Source organism: Rattus rattus, chromosome 17, assembly GCF_011064425.1.
Source record: "Rattus rattus isolate New Zealand chromosome 17, Rrattus_CSIRO_v1, whole genome shotgun sequence".
NCBI classification, from domain to species: domain Eukaryota; kingdom Metazoa; phylum Chordata; class Mammalia; order Rodentia; family Muridae; genus Rattus; species Rattus rattus.
Window position 1 is genome coordinate 13,234,245 of NC_046170.1, and position 22,451 is coordinate 13,256,695.

Consider the following 22,451-nt stretch of genomic DNA (forward strand, 5'->3'; position numbering starts at 1 on the left):
AAAATCTGAAGTGTAAAAAAAAAATATAAAAAATTCCCTACTTAAAAATATGTACACACACACACACACACACACACACACACACACACACACACACAGAGAGAGAGAGAGAGAGAGAGAGAGAGAGAGAGTCAAAACAGCAATATTTTATTTTCTTTCTTAGCTTAATGAGGAACAGGACAGATGACTCAGTGATTTAAAGGTCACCCTACTCCTGCAGAAAACCCAAGTTCAGTTCCCTGCACCCACATGGCAGCTCACAACTTGAACTCAAGTGCCCTCATCTGGCCTCTATAAGCATTGTACACACATGGTAAACACATACATGCAGACACAACACTCATGTATACAAAATAAAAAACAAGGGTGCTGGAGAAATGGCTCAGTGGTTAGGAGTGCTTGCTGCTCTTCCAAAGGACCTATGTTCAACTTCCAGTGCCCATGGGGTGGCTCACAACCACTGTATGTCCAAAGTCAGGGGCTCATCACTTTCTTCTGTCTTCCACAGGGGCAAAACACATAAATAAAACATAAGAACAGAATAATAAAAAAGAACACTTAAAGTGCTAGGTTATAGCTCAAAGGCCCAGTGCTTGCCTTGCATGTATGAGGCCCTAAGTCTATGCCAACATTAAAACAAAACAAAACAAAACAAAACAAAACAAAACAACAACTAAAGGAAGGAGGCCAAGTGTGTAGCCCAAACTGGAAATATCAGTCCTCAGATAACTGAGGCAGGAGAATCATTGATTCAAGGGTACCTTGACATTTACAGCAAGACCTTGTCCCAAACAAGGTCTTATACTCTTGAAAAAAAAAGAAAGAAAAGAAATAATAATGAAGAAGTGAGGCATACTCTCAGAGGAAGTAGTTTCCATGAGAGAAAACTGAGAAATCTACTATTATTTCTGTCTGTTATTCACTACAATACACTCTCCATATCATGAAGCATATTTATAAGGTGCTTTTAAGTATAATATAGGTGGTTCCCTACGGTGAGTAAAGACTGCTTCATGTCATATGATAATTACATTTTTGTCCAACTGGGAACTCATATGAGGGCCCAGTGCTTTACCATTACTCAATAGTAGTCAGGCCGTCTCTTTCAGTAGACGGGTACATACTGATCTAAGTGTGCGAGCTTTTACTAGCAAATAAACAGTAAAAATGGCATGATGTTTTGGTTCTATCTGCCCATATACTTCTGATACATCTGGCAGTGTGCAGGACACTGGGTATATTCTCTCATTTGGTTCCTTATCCTGCAAGGTAAATACTTCAACACCCCTACTTTAAGAGATGAAGTGCTTCACATTTAAGCTAAATAATCTGTCCAAGAATTATTAGCCCTTTTCTGACCTCCTTGGTCTCCAGGCATGCATGTGATGACATATATACACTTACATTTAAGGGAAACAATTAAACAGGTAAATATTTAAAGAGAAGTATTGTAAGCGAACTCTGAAGTAGAAAGTCAAGATATGCCTATCTCAAGTTATGACTGGGCCTGGCATGGGTTTTTGAAGCTTCAAAGCCCATCCCTAGTGACACATTTACTCCAACAAAGATAAACCTCCAAATCCTTCTCAAATAGTGGAGCTCCCTGGTGACTAAGAATTCAAATATATGAGCCTATGGGGGCCATTCTTTTTCAAACCACGAAAATATTTAAGGGAAAGACTAAAAGGACAGTAATAAATTAAATGCTTTAGTAGACCTTTACTTGCTAGATAACATAGTCATCATAATACTGCCACAATGTTAGTTGTTAAGTCTTTGATAAGCAGTCTACAATCAAAGCAGGCTCCAATCAGATTAGTACAGAGTAAGGGACTAGTGGGCAGAGATGGATTTCCCTAGGAAGGCAGAACTAGAATGGTTATGGATAGATGTGGCCTGGGGAGGAGGCACTAGAACAAGAGGATCAAAAAGGGAGGGGGAGAGGTAAGGAAGGGAATTCAGGAATGGGGAGGGAAGAGGAAGTGAAGGAGAGAATATGGGGAGGGACAGCACTAAGAGCCATTTGAGGGGTTGTACAGAAATCAAACACAGTAGAAGCTTCTTGAAGAAATCTAAATGGAATAACCAAATAATGGGTGAGACAAAGCCTTAACTAGACATCTCTCCCCACTAAATGAATCCCCCAGTTCCAGGAATAGGTTATATCTAATGGAGCTGTTAGCCAAAAGACTCCAGGGGCAACCCTAAAGAATCAAGGTATCTCCAAGTCCATGGGTTGCTCTCAACAACGTAATGGAAAGTCCCTATTGTTGTAGACAACCCTATTTAATTCAGTGAACATGGAGAAGGTGACTTGGTGCTTTCCTAGAATTTTCACCCTACAGACTTGTGTTCACGGTACTGGAAGGCACTTTGCACACGACAGAGGAGAAAGGTAAACACCAACCCAGCTACAACCTTTTTGTTCCACAGTGGAGACTGGGCCTGCATGGTCCACTGGTGCAATAGCGGCCCAGTGCAGTGTGGGTGTGACCAGCCAATACCGGTCAGATTTATAAATTTCTAGATTTGATTCATATTTAATATATAGATCTATATATTAGAGTTAAGGCCTCGTCCATGAAAGAGAAGCCATGCCTGACACTGCTTGAGTGGCTAAGAACCTGAGACTAGACAGGCCTATAACCTCAAGGAAATGCAAATACTACTTCCTGTTCTATTTGGGGAACATAGCAATAACATGACTCCTGAGGGTAATCTCTATTCCCATGGATCAGTGTCTCACTGAGCCATCATCAGAGAAGCTTTTTCCTGCAGTAAATGGAAAGAGATGCAGACACCCACAAGGGAACAAAGTACAGAGACTGAGATACCTCAGAATCTCATTCAGTCCTGATGGGATGTCGCCATCAAATTCTTCTTCCCTCAGGGCTATTCAGAAGAGGAGGAAAGAGTGTAAGAGCCAGGGGGTTGAAGGACACCAAGGAAAAAAGGCCTTCCAAACCCAGAAGGACTGACGTACATGTGAACTCAGAGGCAGCGTGCACAGCCCCTGCATGTACATGAGCTGTCTGGGTGGGGTGTTTCTCATGGTTTTCTTTGTCTCTTTTTCTCTTGGTAGTTTGCTTGTTTCATCTTATTTTGGTCTATTTGGTTTTATTTTATCTTATTTTACCATTATATTTAGATGCCTGTTAGTGCTCTAATGAGAGAAAGAATGAAAGGATGTGGTTTTGGGTGGGTGGAGGGTCATGGAGGATCTGGGAGGATCTGGGGAATGAGAACTGCAGTCAGAATATAGTGTATGAAAAAATCTATTTTGAATAAAAATATTGTCACAAAAGAATAACATCTTTATATAATTTCTCTTTAAAATGTTTAGTGAAAACTGTCTGTTGGCATTAGGAAAGTGATAACATACTTGTAGTAAAACATTCTCCATTACTTTGTTTTCCTGGTGTCCCATCCTTATCAAAGAGCAGAAACGATAATAATAGACCGAAGTGCAGCTTTTAGTAAACAGGTCTCTTCATCTTCGCTGATAAAAATCACCTTCTATTTTCAACAAAATTGGAGTCATTTCAAAGAGAATGTATTTCACAGTGAATCAGATCGTCACCTCATGGTATCATAAGGTCAGAGAAGCTTAATTTGTAAAAAAAGAATAACAATAATCAAAGATATTCTCACCATTTTTAATATATGCTTAGATAGGTCTAACACAGCCAAACTTTCTAAGCTTTTTATATATTTCTGAGAAATTCTTTCTGAATGCTTAACCAGGCAGAATGATACCATCTATAATCCAGCATGAAGAAAGAAAGGCAGGATCATCTTTGCAACTTGAAGGCCAGGGCACACTGACACCCTGTATCAAAATCCTACACCACACTACACACCAAAGCCATACAAAACTTAACCCAACCAAAACAAAGAAAAACAAAATACAATGCTTAAACTTCTGCAGATATGCAGCCATTTTACCAAGAGTTCCCTTGTTATCTGCTAAATCTGCAGGTGAAAGATATACTTCTCAGGGATAGTGAGCAGTTGAATATGTAATATGTTAGCCTGGCTAGGTACCACCCTGCTACCCAAGTGTGATCACTAAGTCTACAGACACCCATCGAGTCCCCATTTGGTGTAGGATGTGCACTAACACTTGAAAAATGACAGAGAACAGGAAACCCAAAGTCTCTGCCCTTATTAACTTTATGTGCTCTATGGACTGACAGAGTAAAGATAATTAATAGGTGACATTTTAGCAGGTGATGGGACTTTGGGGAAAGAAGTAAGCGGAACAGGACCTGGGTGGAGCCCCCGACCCCTGAATACAGCAGGTCTCACTGGAGTTAAAAACAGTATCAATAAAATATTAGGGAGATGAAGAGGATTTGGAAAACTCATTGAGAACTTGTTCCAATGGCAGCAACAACATGTTTTAAAAAGTGTGTGTGTGTATGTATGTGTGTGTGTGTGTGTGTGTGTGTGTGTGTGTGTGTGTGTGTGTGTGTGTGTGTGTGTGTGTGTGTGTGTGTGTGTGTGTGTGTGTGTGTGTGTGTGTGTGTGTGTGTGTGTGTGTGTGTGTGTGTGTGTGTGTGTGTGTGTGTGTGTGTGTGTATGTGTGTGTGCGTGTGTGTGTGCGTGTGTGTGTGTGTGTGTGTGTGTGTGTGTGTGTGTGTGTTTGTGTGTGCGTGCGTGCGCGTCTGTGCTGGGGCAGGGTACAGCTCAGGTGACAGTTTGCTTGCCTGGGGCACTACCTTCAGTCTCAAGTCCAGGCAAAGGCATTGGGGAACGGAGGGCAGGGAAAAGGGAGAGGGACTGCCAACAGGTGGGAAAAGAATCAAACAGAAGAATTAGAGAGGCAATAGAGGCCTAGGAGATAATTTGTGTGACCTTTTCTAATTCTGTAGGGTCCCTGGAAGATTTTGAGAAGAATGCCGTGAACTGATTTACACTCTGAAGTGGATCACAGCAGTCTGTGGAAACCGGTCGTAGATGGGAAAGTACCTGTTAATGGGATAAGTGAGAGGGGAAAGATGGAGCCTTGGGCCTGGATGAGTACTGTGGAGGCAGTGAGAAGGGATTAGGTTATGCAGACTTAAAGGCCCTATGAACAGAATTTCCTAACACCATTAGCATTATGTTCATAGACAGACAGCTAACGTGATTCAGTGTTCTGCAGAGCTGCTGTTAATGAGATGCGAAGGTTTGAGGCCATCAGGCTTAGGAGGAAAGATAGAATGGAGTTTGAAAGACAACTACCTCATGGGGCTGAGCAACCACTGGAGCCTTCCCTCCACAGCTGCCCACTGTTGGGTTAGCTGGACTACAGACTGTAAGTCATCACAATAAACTCCTTTAATATAAAGCCACTTCATAAGTTCTGTGACTCTAGAGAACCCTGACCAATACGCCCACGAAAACAATGGTTTGACAATGATTCCTTAGAGCCGTGACAGGATTATAATGATCTGAGCTCAGGAGAGTTGATAACAGTGTTCAATTTTAACATCAGAACAGAGAAAAAGCGCATCCACCTTTTTAATGAGCTAAAACATAGATTATGCTTAGGACTCCAATTTTAACTACTGAAACACAAGAACAGAGTAACATAGAAACACCACGGGAAAGAATAGAGGTGTATCTGCAGACTGACAGCATTCCTTCTTTGTCTGTGTGGTATTCTGTTAAGTTCCTGATTTGGTAACGAAAAAAATTTAGGAGTATATAGGGATATTGTACATGATGACACATACTTGATACTAAATCATTATAAAACAATTTGGTTTTATAATGGAAATACAGAAAAAATATTCTTGGGACTGACGACATAGCTCAACTGGTCGGGAGCACTTGCTCTTTCAGAGGACCAGGGGTCAGGTCCAGATGGGGGCTTATAATCAACTGAACGTCAGGTTCCTGTGCTCCCTTCTGGCCTCAGTTGGCATGCATGAGGGGATGGCATACATGTAGGCAAAACTCTCATTAATACAGAATAAGGTAAATAACCCTTAAAAATCCGTATCGTATCACTTAGAAACACACATTCAAGTACTCTCGAACTAAATGGTAAGTCTGTAATTCTCTTTAAAGTTTTCTGGGGTGAAAGGACATATGGGTGGTATACACACAGCATTTACAATTATTGAAAACAGGTGATGGTTAAATTGTGTATATTATAGTATTTTATATTCTAAATATTTCTGCAATAAAACATTTTCAGACCCGAAGAAGCAGCTCAGTGGTAGAGTACTGGCCAGTGAGCATATTGCGTTCAATAATAGTATAAAATGCATAGTATGAAAAAATGCAGTATAAATATGGTATTTATAAAAATGCCATTTTTTCAGACTATAGGTTAAATGTTTTTTCAATCATTAATTTTACTAGTAAAAATATTTAAATTTAAAGGGAAAGAAATACTGAGCAACATATATTCAAGCTATCAAAAATTTCTAAACAATGGAGACTTAATTGCAAGGTGCTTAACATGTAGCAAGTTGTAAGCTCTAAGGTCATATTTATCACACTAAATACTTCCTCTTATTCCAGTATGTAACCTTCTGCTACTTACTGTATGTCATAACTTTTAAATGCTTGTTCACAGCATAGAAGAATTAAGAATTAAGAAATGATTCTTAAGAGGATATAAAATTCCATAATTTTTAGGCAGATCAAAGCAAATATTTCATTTCTGTGCAACTCACCTGCTGTAAAATCTTCAGTCAGATCAATAAATGCATGAGAATGTGGGTCCCGCATTTTACTCTTAGTGGTCAAGGCAGGATGCCATGACAAATCTCTAAAATGAAAAAAAACATAATTTTCTTAGGGTGAATATCATATAGATATTGTCTTAAAGTATAACAATATTGGTTATATAATAATTTAAAAATATTTTTATTGGGGTATATTTCACATACTATAAAATCCATATTTTTAGTGTCTATAATCTAATGGGTTTTAGTGTGTTCACAGTGAAAAGTCATTGCTTCTCTCAAAATCCTAAACATCTTCTTTTGAAAAATAAATTTCCAAATGTACTAGTCACTCCTCATTTCCTTCCTATGGCAACCACGCATCTGGCACCTCAGTGTTTCCTAACTCAGGTCACACAAATGTCCGCACAGCACTTGGCTCTTTGCACGTGGCCTCTCTCATTACACTTTCAAGTTCATTCAAAACGAACCATGCATGCATCAGAACCACATGCTTAGACTGCGCGTGGCTGCATTTGGGGAGCAGAGATAGGCAGCTCTCTGGATTGAAGGCCAGCCTGGTCTACACAGTGAGTACCAGGCCAATCAGTGCTGCTCAGTTGGAGCCTGTCTAAACCCAAGACAGCAGCGGCAGTCTGCACTCTGCTTTATGGTAGACTCAGCATTCTACTGCATGGCCAAACCTCCTGTCTACTCAGTCACCTCTTGAACACTGGGTTGTTCCTACAGTTGTTATGAATATTCATTTATAAGGTTTTTTGGGAGGCAAATGTTTCAACTGGAGTGGAACTGCTGGGGACTATTCACGCTTGGGGAAGGATGGAAATGGTTTCCAGAGCGGCTCTACTATCTCGTAGTCCTACTAGCAGGGATCACTGACAATTTGCCCATCGTCCCGGAAGCCTTGCTTTGTGCTTTACGCATGGCTGGTGATTTCAAGCATGTTCACGTACACTTCTTGACTCATGGCTGGTGATTTCAAGCATGTTCACATACACTTTACGCATGGCTGGTGATTTCAAGCATGTTCACGTACACTTCTTGACCATTTGTAGTTCTTCACTGGGGAAGGAACTTTCCCGATCATCTGCTGAGACTTAAATTGTGCTTTTATTGCTTTATTATTGACTCATATGAGGTATTGGATATTAGACGTCTCCAGTCTCAGGGCTGTCATTCATTTTCCTCATGGTGATCTCAGAAACCCAGTTTTTAGTGTTGATGCAGCCCACTCCATCTATTTTTCTTTTTAGTACATATTCTTTTGGATTTCTATAAGGTCATAAAGATTTACCTGCTTTCGTCCAAAAGATTTATGGTTTTAGCTTATAGTGGCCTAGCAAACAATGTTTTTTCTACAAAAGTGGTTTAAAGAGTGATGATTACTTGGAACACAAGAGAGAATGGATTTGGAGTGTGTTTCACAATATACACATAATATTAAGTCAAAATATACCCAAAGCTAAAACTATAATATTCCTAGAAGTAAATGCAAGGTAAATACTAATGTCTTTGGGTATGGTAATTAAAAAATGCTTTTGTTTTTCTTTTTTCTGAGACAGAGTCTCAATATTTATCCAAGGCCGGCACAGAAACCACAGAGACCGACCTGTCTTTGCCTCCTCAGTTCAAGGATTAAAAATATGTGGCATCATGCCCTAGGCGAGGAATTCATAAATCTTGTCTCCCTGTGCCCATATCACCACACGACAAAGCAAATGAATGGGGCTGGAGCGTGGCTCACGGTTTGAGAACAGTTGCTCTTGCAAAGGGCTGGGGTGTGATTCCCAGCACTCACCTGGCAGCTCAAACCATCCATAACTATAGGGGATTCAAAGACCTCTCTGCCCTCTAGCACTAGGCATGCATGAGGTGCACTCATATACACTCAAAATCAAAATCTCAGTGGCTGGTACCACCCCTGGGCTGGTAGTCCTAGGTGCTATGAGAGAACACAGAACAAATCATGTAGGGTCAAGCTAGTAAGCATGTTCTTTCGTGGTTTCTGCTTCAGTTTCTGCCCTGACTTTCTGGAATGATGACTTACAAGAAACCCATTCCTGCCCAAGAGGCTTTTGGTCATGCTGGTTTTTGTTTTTGTTTTTGTTTTTTTTTTTTTTAAATTCAGAGCAATATGAAAGTAACTAAGACTACTAAAAATAACTAATAGTAACTAAGATTATTACTAGGAGTTGGGGTATTACTATTTGACATGTTTTGGGAAAGATTATAGAAGGACTCTGGACCTTTGAGCCAGAAAAGCCACTGAGTGTAAGGAACTGGATATAAAGCTGAGGGAAGCACAGATGACGGGGCCTGGCCTGTGCCCTTTCAGAGGGACGATTCAAAGTCCCTCCACTACTCTGTCATGTGATACTCTGAATTAAGAACTGCTAACATAAAACATTTGCTTTTCTGGGGTAAATGACAGTGGCCAGTTGGGGTGAAAAATCAGTTGTAACTTAAGAAGACACTAGCACCACTGAGGCAAAATCTTCTGGGAAGTGTTGCTGCATGGTTAGCACAAAGAATCTATGATTCATAAGGGCCAAGATTAAACCTGGTGCTGACAGCCAAGCTTGGCAATATGCAAGTCCTCTGGTGGCACTGCTTTTGAAGGAATGAAGGGGTCAAGCAGCGCCTAGAGGTTTGCACTGAGAGACTAGGAGGGGCCTTGGTGAAGATACAGCCTTAGCTGACCCAGAAGGCCTAGGATTGAAGAGATTATGGGAAGCAGGTGAGGATTATATGGTAGACCCACAGTCTCAGAACAAAGTCTGAGAAGAAACCAGGAGAGGCTGCTGGTGAAGGCGCACCCTAGCTACACTGCGCCACAGCACAACTACCAAGCACAGCGGCAGCCATGGAGCAGAGCTAGCCTGAGCCTTTGACATGAGCCATGGCACTGTGGCCATGCTGTGGGAGCCTAGAACAAGTACTGTGAGCCGCAGAAGTGTGACACTGAGCTGTCCACAGTCATGTAAGGCTCTGATGTGAGTAACTGTGCTCGGCTCTTCTACTGCTGAGTGCAGTAGTATTTAAGCTTTGATTTTACAAGAGCACACAGACTTGGGAATTTTCAAGAGACTCGGGATGTTGTAAAGAGACTGAACTTTTAAAGTACTTGTTTTGTAAAGACTGGGAGTTTGGAAGTTATTTCTGTGTTTTAGATTATAATGTTGCTATTAATATGAGATCTCGGCATAGACAATGAAGGAAAGGTTGGATAGTGATGTGTTTGTATGTCAAGTTGACAACGAGTCAATTTGTCCTGGCTGGTGTTCATGTTAACCTGACACAAGCTACTGCCTACAAGTATTGGGTGTATGTAGAGGCACAAGGTTAACAGTGGAAGTGGTCTTCTATAACTTTCCACTTACATATTGAGGCATTGTCTGTAAATGAACCACAATTAACTCGTCCAGTCTGGCTAGCCAGAAAATTCTTTTTTTTTTTTTTCGGAGCTGAGAACTGAACCCAGGGCCTTTCACTTACTAGGCAAGTGCTCTATCACTGAGCTAAATCCCCAACCCCGGAAATTCTTTTTCTATCTCCTACTCTGGGGTTATTATAGGTGGCTACTACGCCCTCTTGGCTTTTGTGTGAGATCTAGAGATCTACTGTCCTCAGGCTCACATGAAATCTGCTTTACCCAGTGACCATCTACCTACCCCACAATCTATTTTTAAATTGGGCAAAGGACTAGAAACTTTTCCAAAGACTTCCAAGTGCTGGGCATGGTGATAAATACCTCTAATTTGAGCACTCAGGAGACTTAGGCAGTAGGGTAATGAACTTGAGGTCAGCCTGTGAAACATTATATGACCCCCTGGTCAACCTAGGCCTTGCTTCAAAATCCCAAGAAAAACTCCCCACCAAGAGCCCAAGCCCAACAACAAAAACACAGAAACCGAGCCAAAGGGCTGAAGCCAGGGATCAGTGGTTACAGAGTGCACTGCTCCTGCAGAGGACCCTAGTCTGGTTCTCTGCACCCACATCAGTTAACTCACAACTGTTCATAATTCCAGCTCCTAGAAACCCTATGCCCTTTGCCTCTGTGAACACTGGCAATCACAGGCATAACACAAACACATGCATATAATTTAAAATAATAAAAATAATAAGTCTTAAACAAAACATTAGCTACTCCTGATAGCGCACAGCATCATTGGCCACTAGGAAAATGCAAATTAGAGATACTATGAGTAAAAAGACACATTGTACCGGAATGGTGACAGTTCAGGAAAGTTCTTTTTACAATGGGTGGCAGTGAGTGGGCACAGAGACTTGGCTGCTCAAGGTGAAAAGATAATGCTGTTCACACAAGACAGAGCTTGCCTACAGCCAGTCATATATGGGAGAGGGACTACCCCTGAGGCCCAACGCCTTCCTGCTGATGGTATTCTAGGAGAGGGGGAGTCGCTGTTTTCAGATCTGTATCAACTGGTGAGTCCACTAGGCACCAAGGTTTTATCTGTGGCTGTTTCTGATATTTTTGGAAAGCAAAGGAACTCATTCTTAGGAGGGTGATGTGGTAAAACAGTATTTATCAAAACTTTCCCTCCCTAAAGCAAGAAACAGTCTCCTCTTTATAATCTTTCACATCCCGCAGCTCTTAACCTGTCCTAAGCTCACTGTGGTAATAAATAACAAAACCACCCAAACCCCAAACCTATCTGCACAAGATTCTGCACAAAGTCTAGCTTTCTGCCTTCTTTTGAAGCATAAGGAACCAGGCAGCCAGTAGCTTTTGTCAGATGGGGTTGCTGCTGTTTGGACTGCCAGAGACAGCCCAAATCCTAACAAACCAACCACTTTCTCCCCTTCTTTCTGCATCCTTCTTGATGTCTAAATGGAAAACTCCTAAAAAGCACCAATCTACTCTTGCTTTCTTAATACTTCAAATCAACATTCAATTTCTCACAGCGCTTTACAGTTTTTACTTGAGTATGTCCTGCTGCTTTTATGCCAGCACCATTTAAAAGGCAGTAGTTAACTCTTAGCATGTAATTTATATGCAATGGCCACTTACAATTTTGACAGCTGATGAAGGAGTCAGGGACGAGATGCTGTTTATTTTGGTAGTGCATTTTAGGATGGTTCAATCATAATTAAATTACTTAAATCTATAGGGACAGTAAAATTTACTTCTCTCATCTTTGAAATTGCTATCACAGCCTTTCAGAAATAAGAATCGGGTTGCATATTTTGCAGGCAAGCGAACAGATATAAACCGTAATCTCATGTAAGTATTCAGCTGTTCCTGAAGGTTAATGTCACATACTGCTGATTAAAGCGGAAGGCAGGGTAGAGAGGAACATGAAATGGATAGTTGCAAGCTGGTATTAGGTTTACTCACTAACACTTCTTGACCTTTGCAGATTTCAATTAACTTCCCCCACAGAAAACATAATCATGTCAAAGTGTTCTAATTTGTGGGCATCATCACCTTTTATCTCAAAGAATAGCATTTATCAAAGGATAGATTTATATGTAATTAGTGCCAAGGTAGCTTTTGGTTGCCTATGGTAACAGCTATTGGAAATGACTTCTAACTCCCCACTTATCAAGGATCACCTCATCACCCAATGGCAACTATTTAAGAAATTCAGAGCAAAGCAGAGAATAAGAAGTAGTGTTTGGTACAAAAACAAATATCCAGATATTTTTCCAGATATCAGATATTTCCTGTCTGTCTGTCTGTCTGCCTGCCTGTCTGTCTGTCTTCCTTTCTTTTTTGCAGCACAATGTAATGATTCACCTAACAAGTATAATAGAAGACACAGCGGTTTTGCTTTCAGACTACAACAATCAAATGAGAATAACAATAATAGCATTCTTCTCATTTCATTAAACATAAAACTTTAATAAAAGAAATATACTGTTGTTTAAAAATTGAAAAATTAATTTCTTAATAATGTTTACATACAGCAAATAAAACCCCTTTCATGTCTTGCCAGTGCTGTGGTCTATCGCAATGGGAAAGGGTGACAGAGAACACAGTCCTGCAGGAGTAATCAGAATGCTCCTTTTCATGTTCAAACCCTTCTTATAGAATCTGTTTTTGAGACAGTAACTTCCTGTGATCTTCTTACCTTTGCTTCCAGGCCCCGGGTTACAGGTATGAGCCACCTGGCCTGGCAATGGACAGTTTTTAGAGTTGCCTGCCACACTGCAGGCTCCTTCTTGCTGTTTTGAGACAGCCTCACTTTGAGGGCCAGGCTGGCTGGGGACTCACTCTGAGGCCCACTTCTTTAGCAGCTCAAGTGCTAGCTAGTATTAATGGCACGAGAGATCATGCCTAGGATAGGACACTTTCCAGTGTAATCAATTACTAATTTAATGGTGAAATGTTACCAAATTCCACTGGACAAAACATATAAAACTATGCTTGGTAGACAACGAGTTTTAAAAAACTATGTTCAAGCAAACAAACCTAAGGCAAATACAGACAGCGGAAGAGAGAAAGATGGCAGTCAAGAGAAATTGGAAAGAAATACCAAGTTATTATTACTAAAACACAAACTAACAAAGAAAACCTACACCATGGCAAATCGATAACATAATGGCTCCAATCACCACACACATTTCAATAACTTTACATATTCTTGGCCTCACTTCTCCAATCACAGGAAACAGGCTAGCTGTGTTGATCCAGAAACACATTGTAGCTTTAAAGAAGGCACTGCCTTAGAGTGAAAGATGGAGAAAGCTACTTCAATCAAGTGGGCAGGCAGGCGCTATCATAATACCTAATAAAATAGACTTCAAACCAGAAGCAATCAGAAGAGAAAAGTGGTACACTTCATTCTCATCAAGGGAGCAGTTTATCAAGAAGACATTACTAATGTAAGCAAATGTGTACCAGAATCTAGTGCAATCAGTATCATAAAAAATGTAATTAAAGACAGAGATTAACATCAATCCAATAACAGTAGGTAATTTCATTACCTCACTTTATCTAATAGATAGGTTATATATTAAAAAAAAACCAGAAAAATATAAGAACTAAATGATAACATACACCACATGGACTTAGCAGATTATCAACAGAATATTCTTTTTTATAAATTTTTTTTTATTAACTTGAGTATTTCTTATTTACATTTCGAGTGTTATTCCCTTTCCCGGTTTCCGGGCCAACATCCCCCTAACCCCTCCCCCTCCCCTTCTTTATGGGTGTTCCCCTCCCCATCCTCCCCATTGCCACCCTCCCCCAACAATCACGTTCACTGGGGGTTCAGTCTTAGCAGGACCAAGGGCTTCCCCTTCCACTGGTGCTCTTACTAGGATATTCAAGGCTACCTATGAGGTCAGAGTCCAGGGTCAGTCCATGTATAGTCTTTGGGTAGTGGCTTAGTCCTTGGGAGCTCTTAACAGAATATTCTAACAAAAACCAAAGAGTATATACACTTGGCTAATGAGGACATGGAAGCTACACTAAAATAGAGCCCAACTTGGACACAAACAAATCTTTACATACTCAAAGAGACTGAGGTGACTCCGAGTATCCTATCGGATAAAACCTAAACTTGACAAGAAACAAATCTACACTAAATGTACAAATTCACGTGGACTGAACAGCTCGTTACTGTTTCAGAAATGAAAAAAATCCTGAAGTAAATGAAAATGAAAACACAATAAAAACTCTGGATATATTGAAAGAAGTCTCCAGAGAAATTTATAGTTCCAAGTGCCTAGATTAAAAAATCAGAATGAACACAGATAAATGATGTAATGAATGTAACTCAAACAACTGAAAAAAAAAAATAGAGCCAGTCAAATCCAAATCAAATAATCAGCAAAAATGAATGAAACAGAAACAACAACAAGATCAGTACATAAAGCATCTAAGACCTGGTTCTTTAAGAAGACAAACAAGACTCAAAGGCCTTTGAAACAACTAAACAATGGGCTCAGGGATCATGGTAGAGCAGCGGATAGGAAGATTGGGAAAGCCAGAGAAATGGGCTCAGGGACCATGGTAGAGCAGCGGACAGAAGATTGGGAAAGCCAGAGAAATGGGCTCTCACCATTTGCTGTGAGACTGAATCTCCTACAAATGTCATAGGCCTATAAAGCCTCATCAACATGACCGCCTAAACCTGAGGAGAATGAGGACAACAACAATTGACAACTAAGGCTGAGGGTGGGATAAATGCTCCCCAGGGAAGAGCAAACCAATTTTTTATCCAGTATCAAATGGTCAGCCTGGAAACACACTTCCAAGTAACATTATACCAACTGAACTGGTTATATTTTGCAATCAGGGATAGGCATATCCATGTATGTATGTAACCATAATTAATGAATAAAAGGAAGCAATCAAGGAGGTATATGGGAGGGTTTGAATGGGGGAAATGAAGGAGAAAATGATATAATTGTAATCTCAAAAATAAAATAATAAAAATGTCAATGTTTGAGGAATGGGTATAACAAATATTCTCATGTACTTTACATATTACATGAAAACACTGAAATGTCACAGTGCTACCATTAATATGCAAAATCATTATACACCAATTAAAATCTTATATAACTCTTACAAGTTTATACACATAGGGCTACGATTTGTGTCTTTAATACTACACTGTGAAATAAACAGAGCAGGGTGAAGTATATATCTATTACATAGCTAAATTAATATTATGAAGTATGAAACTTGGGCTTGAATCAAAATGTTTCTGAGCCTAGTCTGTGATTCAGAGAAATCCTGAATATAACAATTTATTTTTACCCTTGATTACCATTACAGACCCCAAATTGTTTATTTTAGTACTAATGCTATTCTGAACACTTATACAGTATCAGTTTCAATTATCCTTTTAGAAAAAATGCCTATTAATAGTAATCTCACATAAGTGTGGAAGGTACGCTAACACTTCATGGCTAGGTGCTACTTCTAACACTGATACATTATTCTGTGGTTTCGAGCTAGGATAAAGGGAACTTGAGGCACAACTGAAGCTTCATGTTTGCCCACTGGACGTGATGCAAGCACCTCCTGTCTTACCAGCTTCTCCACAGTCAGATGACCCCCACTAGAGCAAAACCATAGGGTTCACGCCCTCTTTACACTCTCCACATTCACTGCAATAACAGCCAAAGTGACTCTGTTACTTTTACTGTGGGCATCGTCCTAGATCCAAGAATGCACCAGGCCAGGTCATAGCCCTGGGATTCTCAGCACAGCATGATGTAAGCATTTGGTACTCTATATAAAAGTTGTCTATACAACTATGCTGCTAGTCAAATGTAAATGAAAGAAACCCAGGAGGTGGGGTGTCCACACTGCATGACACTTGAGTCGCAAAGTTAGGCTGACCTCTGACGAGTAAGACTGGGCTGCTAAGCTAAGTCCTGAAGTGCAGGGCTCCTTTGCTGGTGCTTTTCTCACTTAGACACCGATACACACACACACACACACACACACACACACACACACATATATATATAGGGGTGTGAATGAGGAGCGTCTCCTAAAGTTCACATACGTAATGCTCCATCCCACATCTGCAGCAATGTATGGGGATGTTATAAAACCTTGGATGTGGACCTTTGCTGAAGGAAACCCAGTAGAACACTGGTAACCCACTAATGCTCGCTCTCCCAGGTATACACTCAGCTTTTCTTATCCACAGTGTCTTAGGGTTTCCACTCTGTGAAAAGACACTATGATGAAGGCAACTGTTATGAGGACGTCTAATTAGGGCTGACTTATGGGTTCAGAGGTTCAGTCCATTATCATCAAGGCGGGAAGCATGGCAGCATGCAGGCAGGCATGGCACTGGAGAAAGCTCAGAGTTCTACATCTTCACCTGAAGGCTGCTAGCAGAATGTTGACTTCCAGGCAGCTTGGATGAGTGTCTTAAAAACCACCCCAACAGTGACATACTTCAACAAAGCCACGCCTATCTCAACAAGGCCACACCTCCTAACAGTGCCACTTCCTTGGCCACAATGGAACTAACAAAAACCATGTATGTATATGTGTATGTATACACATGCATCTCTGCAGCGGAGGACTGACCTAGGGTTTTCTGCATGCTAACCACACATTTTCCAACCACAAGAGGAGGTCTGGATGTGTATTGCTCTTACAGCAAGTTTGAGTCCTAACATCCATGCTGGGCAGTTCACAACTGCCTCTAGCTCCAACTCCAGGTAATTCAACAACACTGGGCATCATGGGCATCAGACTCTTTCTCTCTCCCATCCCCTCTCTCCCACACACACAGACACATACACAAACTAAAAATAGAATAGGTCTTTAAAAAATCCATTAGGCTACTTCCAGGATAAATCACTTAGAGAAAAGTTGGTTACTACTTTTTAATCTGTGACTGACATTTGAATGAGAGATGTAATATAACAGACTGTTAGTCTAATGTGTTGAATATAAAAATATAGTGTATAAGAAATACAAAGGAACACATTTTTAGGCAGAATAACCTTGAAAAGCCTACACTACTTAAAGAAATATTAGAGAAAACTGTCTTAGTCAGGGTTTTCTATTCCTGTACAAACATCACGACCAAGAAGCAAGTTGGGGAGGAAAGGGTTTATTCAGCTTTCACTTCCACATTGGTGTTCATCACCAAAGGAAATCAGGACTGGAACTCAAGCAGGTCATTCATGAAGTAGGAGCTGATGCAGAGGCCATGGAGAGATGTTACTTACTACCTTGCTTCCCCTGGCTTGCTCAGCTTGCTCTCTTGTAGAACCCAAGACTACCAGCCCAGGAATGGTACCACCCGCAATGGGCTGGACCCTCCCTGCTGATCACTAGTTGAGAAAATGCTTTACAGATGGGTCTCATGGAGGCATTTCCTCAACTGAGGCTCCTTTCTCTCTGATAACTCCAGCTTGTGTTAAGTTGACAAACAAAACCAGCCAGTACAAAAACCAAACATAGAAATCAAAATAAATAAGCCATGGCACATTTGTATGATTCTCAAGTCTTTTTCTGATTGACTTAATGCAAAGTCCATAGGGATATTGGGATTTTACTTTTTGAACTATTATTTTAATTTGATTTTATAAATTAAAAAAAAATTTAAAATGTGTAAATTTTAAAATATAAATTTTAATTTTCAATGTCAAGTAAGATGATGGCCATTTCAATGAAGATGGACTGGTCCTGCAGAAGCCAAATCACAGGTTGGGCAGTAGTGGGTTGAGAGATGGTAGAAAGTGCTGGCTGTGGCAGGAGTGTAGTGTGTAGTTCTGAAGCTGGGATTGTACACAATCCCCTGTAATAACTGCTCTGAAGAATACACGGGAGGCTGCACCCAACTGCAGCCTAGGTGAGACCGAACACGAGAACCTGAGGAGCCTGTGGAATCAGAGGTTTGCAGCAATAGACAGCTGCATTGTCAGACACAAACTGTGGGTAGGATCCTGGCGAGCAGAAAGCATCCAGGTAAAATCAAGCATGGGCTTGTAGCACAGAGCCTGGGTTATCTAAAATCCCAGAAGGTCAGTGTAATCCCCAGTCCACTACAAGAAGGGAGAAATGCATCTACAGAGACAGCCAGAACGGCTGACACAGAAACTCCTTCCAGCACTGAAATACACATCCAATTTCACTGAGTTACGTACTCTTGATCTACAGAGCCAGCTACAAAAAACAAATCAAAGAGCCGGGGAAAACCACCCTAACTAGGAAAAATATTGACCAATACCATAATAGTTCCTATTTCATTTCTTATCTTTAAGCTTATAGTTTTGTATTTATTTTTTATTTTGTTATAGCTTTTATATTATCTGAATAGGTATCTTATAACTGTTCTTTTTCAAGTTTTACATATATTATTTTGGGAGGTCAGAGGACAACTTGGGGGAGTTGATTCTCTCCCTCGACCAGTGTGTGTTCTGGGGATCAAAGTCATGCTGTCAGGTTGGTGGCAAGCACTTACATGTGCTGGCCCTCCTTTCTTTTCACGAACCTTCTCTATAATCTCTATAGTTCTAGACCATATATTTTCTCTCCTGCTCATAAAATTAATCCCCTTTCTTCTTTCTCTCCCATTTGCCTTTTAATAATAGCACCCTTAGCTCTAAAAACAAATAGACTACATCTCCCAGCAGTCCTAGTGCTTCTGCCTCTTCCTGACTGCAGGCAGTGGGCAGTATTTTTACTGCATGTTTACACTGGGAGTGGAGTTAAATCACTGCTTCCATCCCTAAAGTTGGCTTCCCCTTACTTAGCAGTAGGAAACCAATCCCCAGACACTTGACCAGGAAGACAAATAAATAAACAAGTGGGTAAGTAACAATCTTCAATGTCTAACAAAAAGACACATACATTTAAATAAATGTATAAAACACAACAAAAAGTGAAAGATTTAAGGAGGCAAGAGATATGACACTACCACAATCTCCCAACTCCTCAGTCCTGGGAACTAGCAAAGAAGAAAACAGCTGAAAGATATTACAGTCCTACTTTCCAAAAGTAGCAGCGATCAGAGGACTTAAGTGTCAGAAGATAAATTAAGAAAATCAATTCAGAACTGGATAAGAAAATAACACAGGGAACGAAGATGTAAATACCCTGAACCCCTTCAAAAGCATAGTGGGAAAGTTTGACAAGAAAACTGAGAATTTAGAAAAGGATCACACAGAAATGTTGCAAATAAAAGCATCTGTCAAATTAAAAAACACAGTGGTGCTGTTCCAGTGCTGGACGCCAAGATGGAGATGCCATGAAATACCCGCCAGGGTCACTGGGCACACTCCATCACAGGTGACTGGGCTTCCTGAGGGACAGGGGTCACATCGCTGTCCTGCCCCATATAAACGAGCATCTGCTTCCAGGCTCTCGCTACAGCAGGAGTGCTTTCAGACATTGTGTAAAGATGGACAAGGGAAACAGGGTTCTGAATCTAGATTCCCAGCAATTCTTTAAAAGTTTATTAAGATAATGCCCAAACATTTATATGAAGCATTTTTATGAGAGATGACAGAGAATCTAAGCATTTCTCCACAAGACACTTTAAGTATAATTTACTCATGCCTAACTATGAGTCACCTGAGGAAACAATCATAAAAGCATATTATGTCTCAAAACAGACAAGTTTGTGGAGCGCCAAGATAACTATCTGTAGACAAGCTCATAAGGTGGTCCTCTGCAGTTCCTCAAAGGGCAAACAACAAACAAACAAAGAAAACAAACATGCCCCTCTATACAGCAACAAAAGTTTGCCTTACTAGCTACAGAAAAACACTGGTTGAAGGGCCCCATGAAATCACCACAGCATCGCCTGTCCCGACTTAGATGGAAAGTTGTAGTGGCGTGTAGAGAACGGAGGTGTAGACCTTTGGAACGTTTGCTCAAACAGTATGAAGAATTATATATCTCTATCCCCCTAGCAAGAAGCAAAGTATGGGGGCGAACAAGACAGTGATGGCCCTGGAAGGCCAGCTATTCATCCTACTTAAAGTTCGTCAGCTCGTAACACACTAAGATTTACGTGGAGATCAGTGAAGACCACATACCTACTTCTAGAATGAATGAAGGTAGCTCTACATGCAAAATGGTTACAAATCCAATTTAAACTCCTTTAGAAGGCTTTCATGTTCGCCAAATACTTTCAAAAAAATGTTTTTTAAACAAGCATTTCCAGTAAGTTGACTTTTCTTCAAAGATTAAAGCAAATGTTCACCCACAGCCTGGCAGCAGTAAGAACACATATGATTAGTTACATAGGTAAAGTCCTGTTCACTCACCCTCCTAACAGTATCTGCGGCTGGCTGGATTCATTTGTGATAGCAAACACATCAGGAATTAGATCACCGTTGAAGCTGAAAACAAAGTATTTTAAAATTAGGCAGCTGATTTACTAAAACGCCACTTTTAGCTTAGCTCCCAGGAGTGTGGCGCATCACCATAAGCAACAATGCCGATCTGTGGCCAATGAAGCAGAAGAGACAGTCGCCCCTTCCAGACCAAAGGCTCTTAGTTTTGCTAACGCATGTACCGACTGCAGGAAGCCTGCTGCGGCAACAGTTAGAACTAAATTTGCATTAACAGGAATCGTATCATCAGCGACCTACCTAAAAATTCATATAATAAAAGTTAAGCTGGTGAATAAATAGAGATATATAACTTACTGAAAACTTCTCTCCTGCATGACAGTGCTTTGTGCCAGGGTCAAAGACCATGTTAGAAAACCCCAATACCAGGCACACAAGCTTTCTTTTGAGCTGTTGGTCAGAGCTGTCCACAATACTCTCCAAACATTCATGCTATTGCTGTTTCCCTTGTCTGCCCCCCGAGGTGGAAGGAAGGTCCCTACAGCTGAAGACACCATGTGCTTCAGAAATAGAGCACACAGGTCCCTGAGCTGGAACTCAGTGGAATCTTCTCCCCAAGGACCAGCTTTCATGGTAACACAGGTTATAAAGAAAACTTCCAAAGGAGGAAAGCAATCAACTGTCTTACCCGGCCATGACTGCTCTGGGCCACAACAGCATCGAGCACTGCAAGGGTACAGCAGTGGTACACATACGTTGGGAGTAAACAGGAACACTTTAATGGAACCTAAGACCCTCTCACGAATGGGGAAAGCCTAGCCAAGCACTCTAGGCAGTGAAGTCATGGGTCTTGGAAGGGAAGCTAACCACTTCCAGTTTACTAACCCAGCACATGCTCTACTGCGTTCTCAGTACTTGTCCTGTATACATACATACACAAGAGTCCTCACCCCTGGGCAAGAATACTCCTTTTTATTCTCATTGCAACAATGGATACCATTCATTCCCAATTGATATACTTAAAACATATTTCTTGAGCCCAAGGCTCAGGAATCATTGTAGAACAGTAGACAGGAAGATTGGGAAAGCCAGAGAAATGGGCTCTCACCTGCTGTGAGATTGTGTCTCCTAAACACCTTTACAACCTTTCGGGTTCTACATAATATAGGGCGTGGCTTCTTAAAGGACTGGTTGTGACATCAAATGGGATTTAGTAACTAAATTAAGAGTTGCAACATATTTATTTAGCAACAGTAAAATGTTTTTGAATTTCCAAAAATTAATTTAAAGCAAAAAACACGATGAATCTGAGGTATTTTTGGTAATTCTCATCAGTGTTACATTACGTAACCACACTGCAGCTTTGGATAGGAGTATGAAACACCCACTGTGCACCACCCAATGGCAATCAGTGAGCTGCTGCCTGAAACCCCGGCTCAGGTCAGCACTATTCCAGGGTCTGAATATGTGTGTTATGGGTTTTGCTGTTATGGAACACTGGTTTAATTATGGAGAGAAAAGAGGTATTTTCCTATTGTCATTTCTAAGCAGGAAAGTAAAAAAATAACAACTATTTCAATTGTATTATTAGCATGTTTGATTTTTAAAATAAATTTTTATGCTGTTCACTTAAATTTCATTAAAAAATTCATTCAAGAATGGCTCGTGTGGTTAGGCAGACTTTACAATAATCTTTGAAATTCTAAACAAACCTTTGCCATTAAAGTTATATGTTCATATGAAGTGGCACTCTCGTCAGTGATGTTCAAAAAATTAAAATACTGATCATGTTTAAAAACAATAAAGATGCTCCACATCATCACTATAAAGTTTTCAACAAGACTTAGTTCTTTATGTAACGGGAAAAGAACCCCCTCTTCTCTGTAGGTCAAGTTGACTAATCTTAAATTAACATTGCAATTATATGCATAACAAAGTATTTTTAAGTGAACTTTTGAATGAATCACAATCAGCACATGTTTGACTGACATACCTCTATTATACACTTACGTA

General features: G+C 40.5%; 1 protein-coding gene across 1 annotated transcript in view; it reads right to left on the reverse strand.

Moving 5' to 3' along the window:
• The window catches only part of Itfg1 (integrin alpha FG-GAP repeat containing 1), a 71,921-nt gene that overhangs the window by 42,857 nt on the left and 6,613 nt on the right, over positions 1-22,451 (reverse strand). Inside the window, exons 5-6 of the mRNA XM_032888122.1 lie at positions 20,412-20,486; positions 6,672-6,766 (exon numbers count right to left, since the gene is read on the reverse strand). Coding sequence (XP_032744013.1) covers positions 6,672-6,766; positions 20,412-20,486 — 170 coding nt within the window. The remainder of the gene's footprint in view (positions 1-6,671; positions 6,767-20,411; positions 20,487-22,451) is intronic.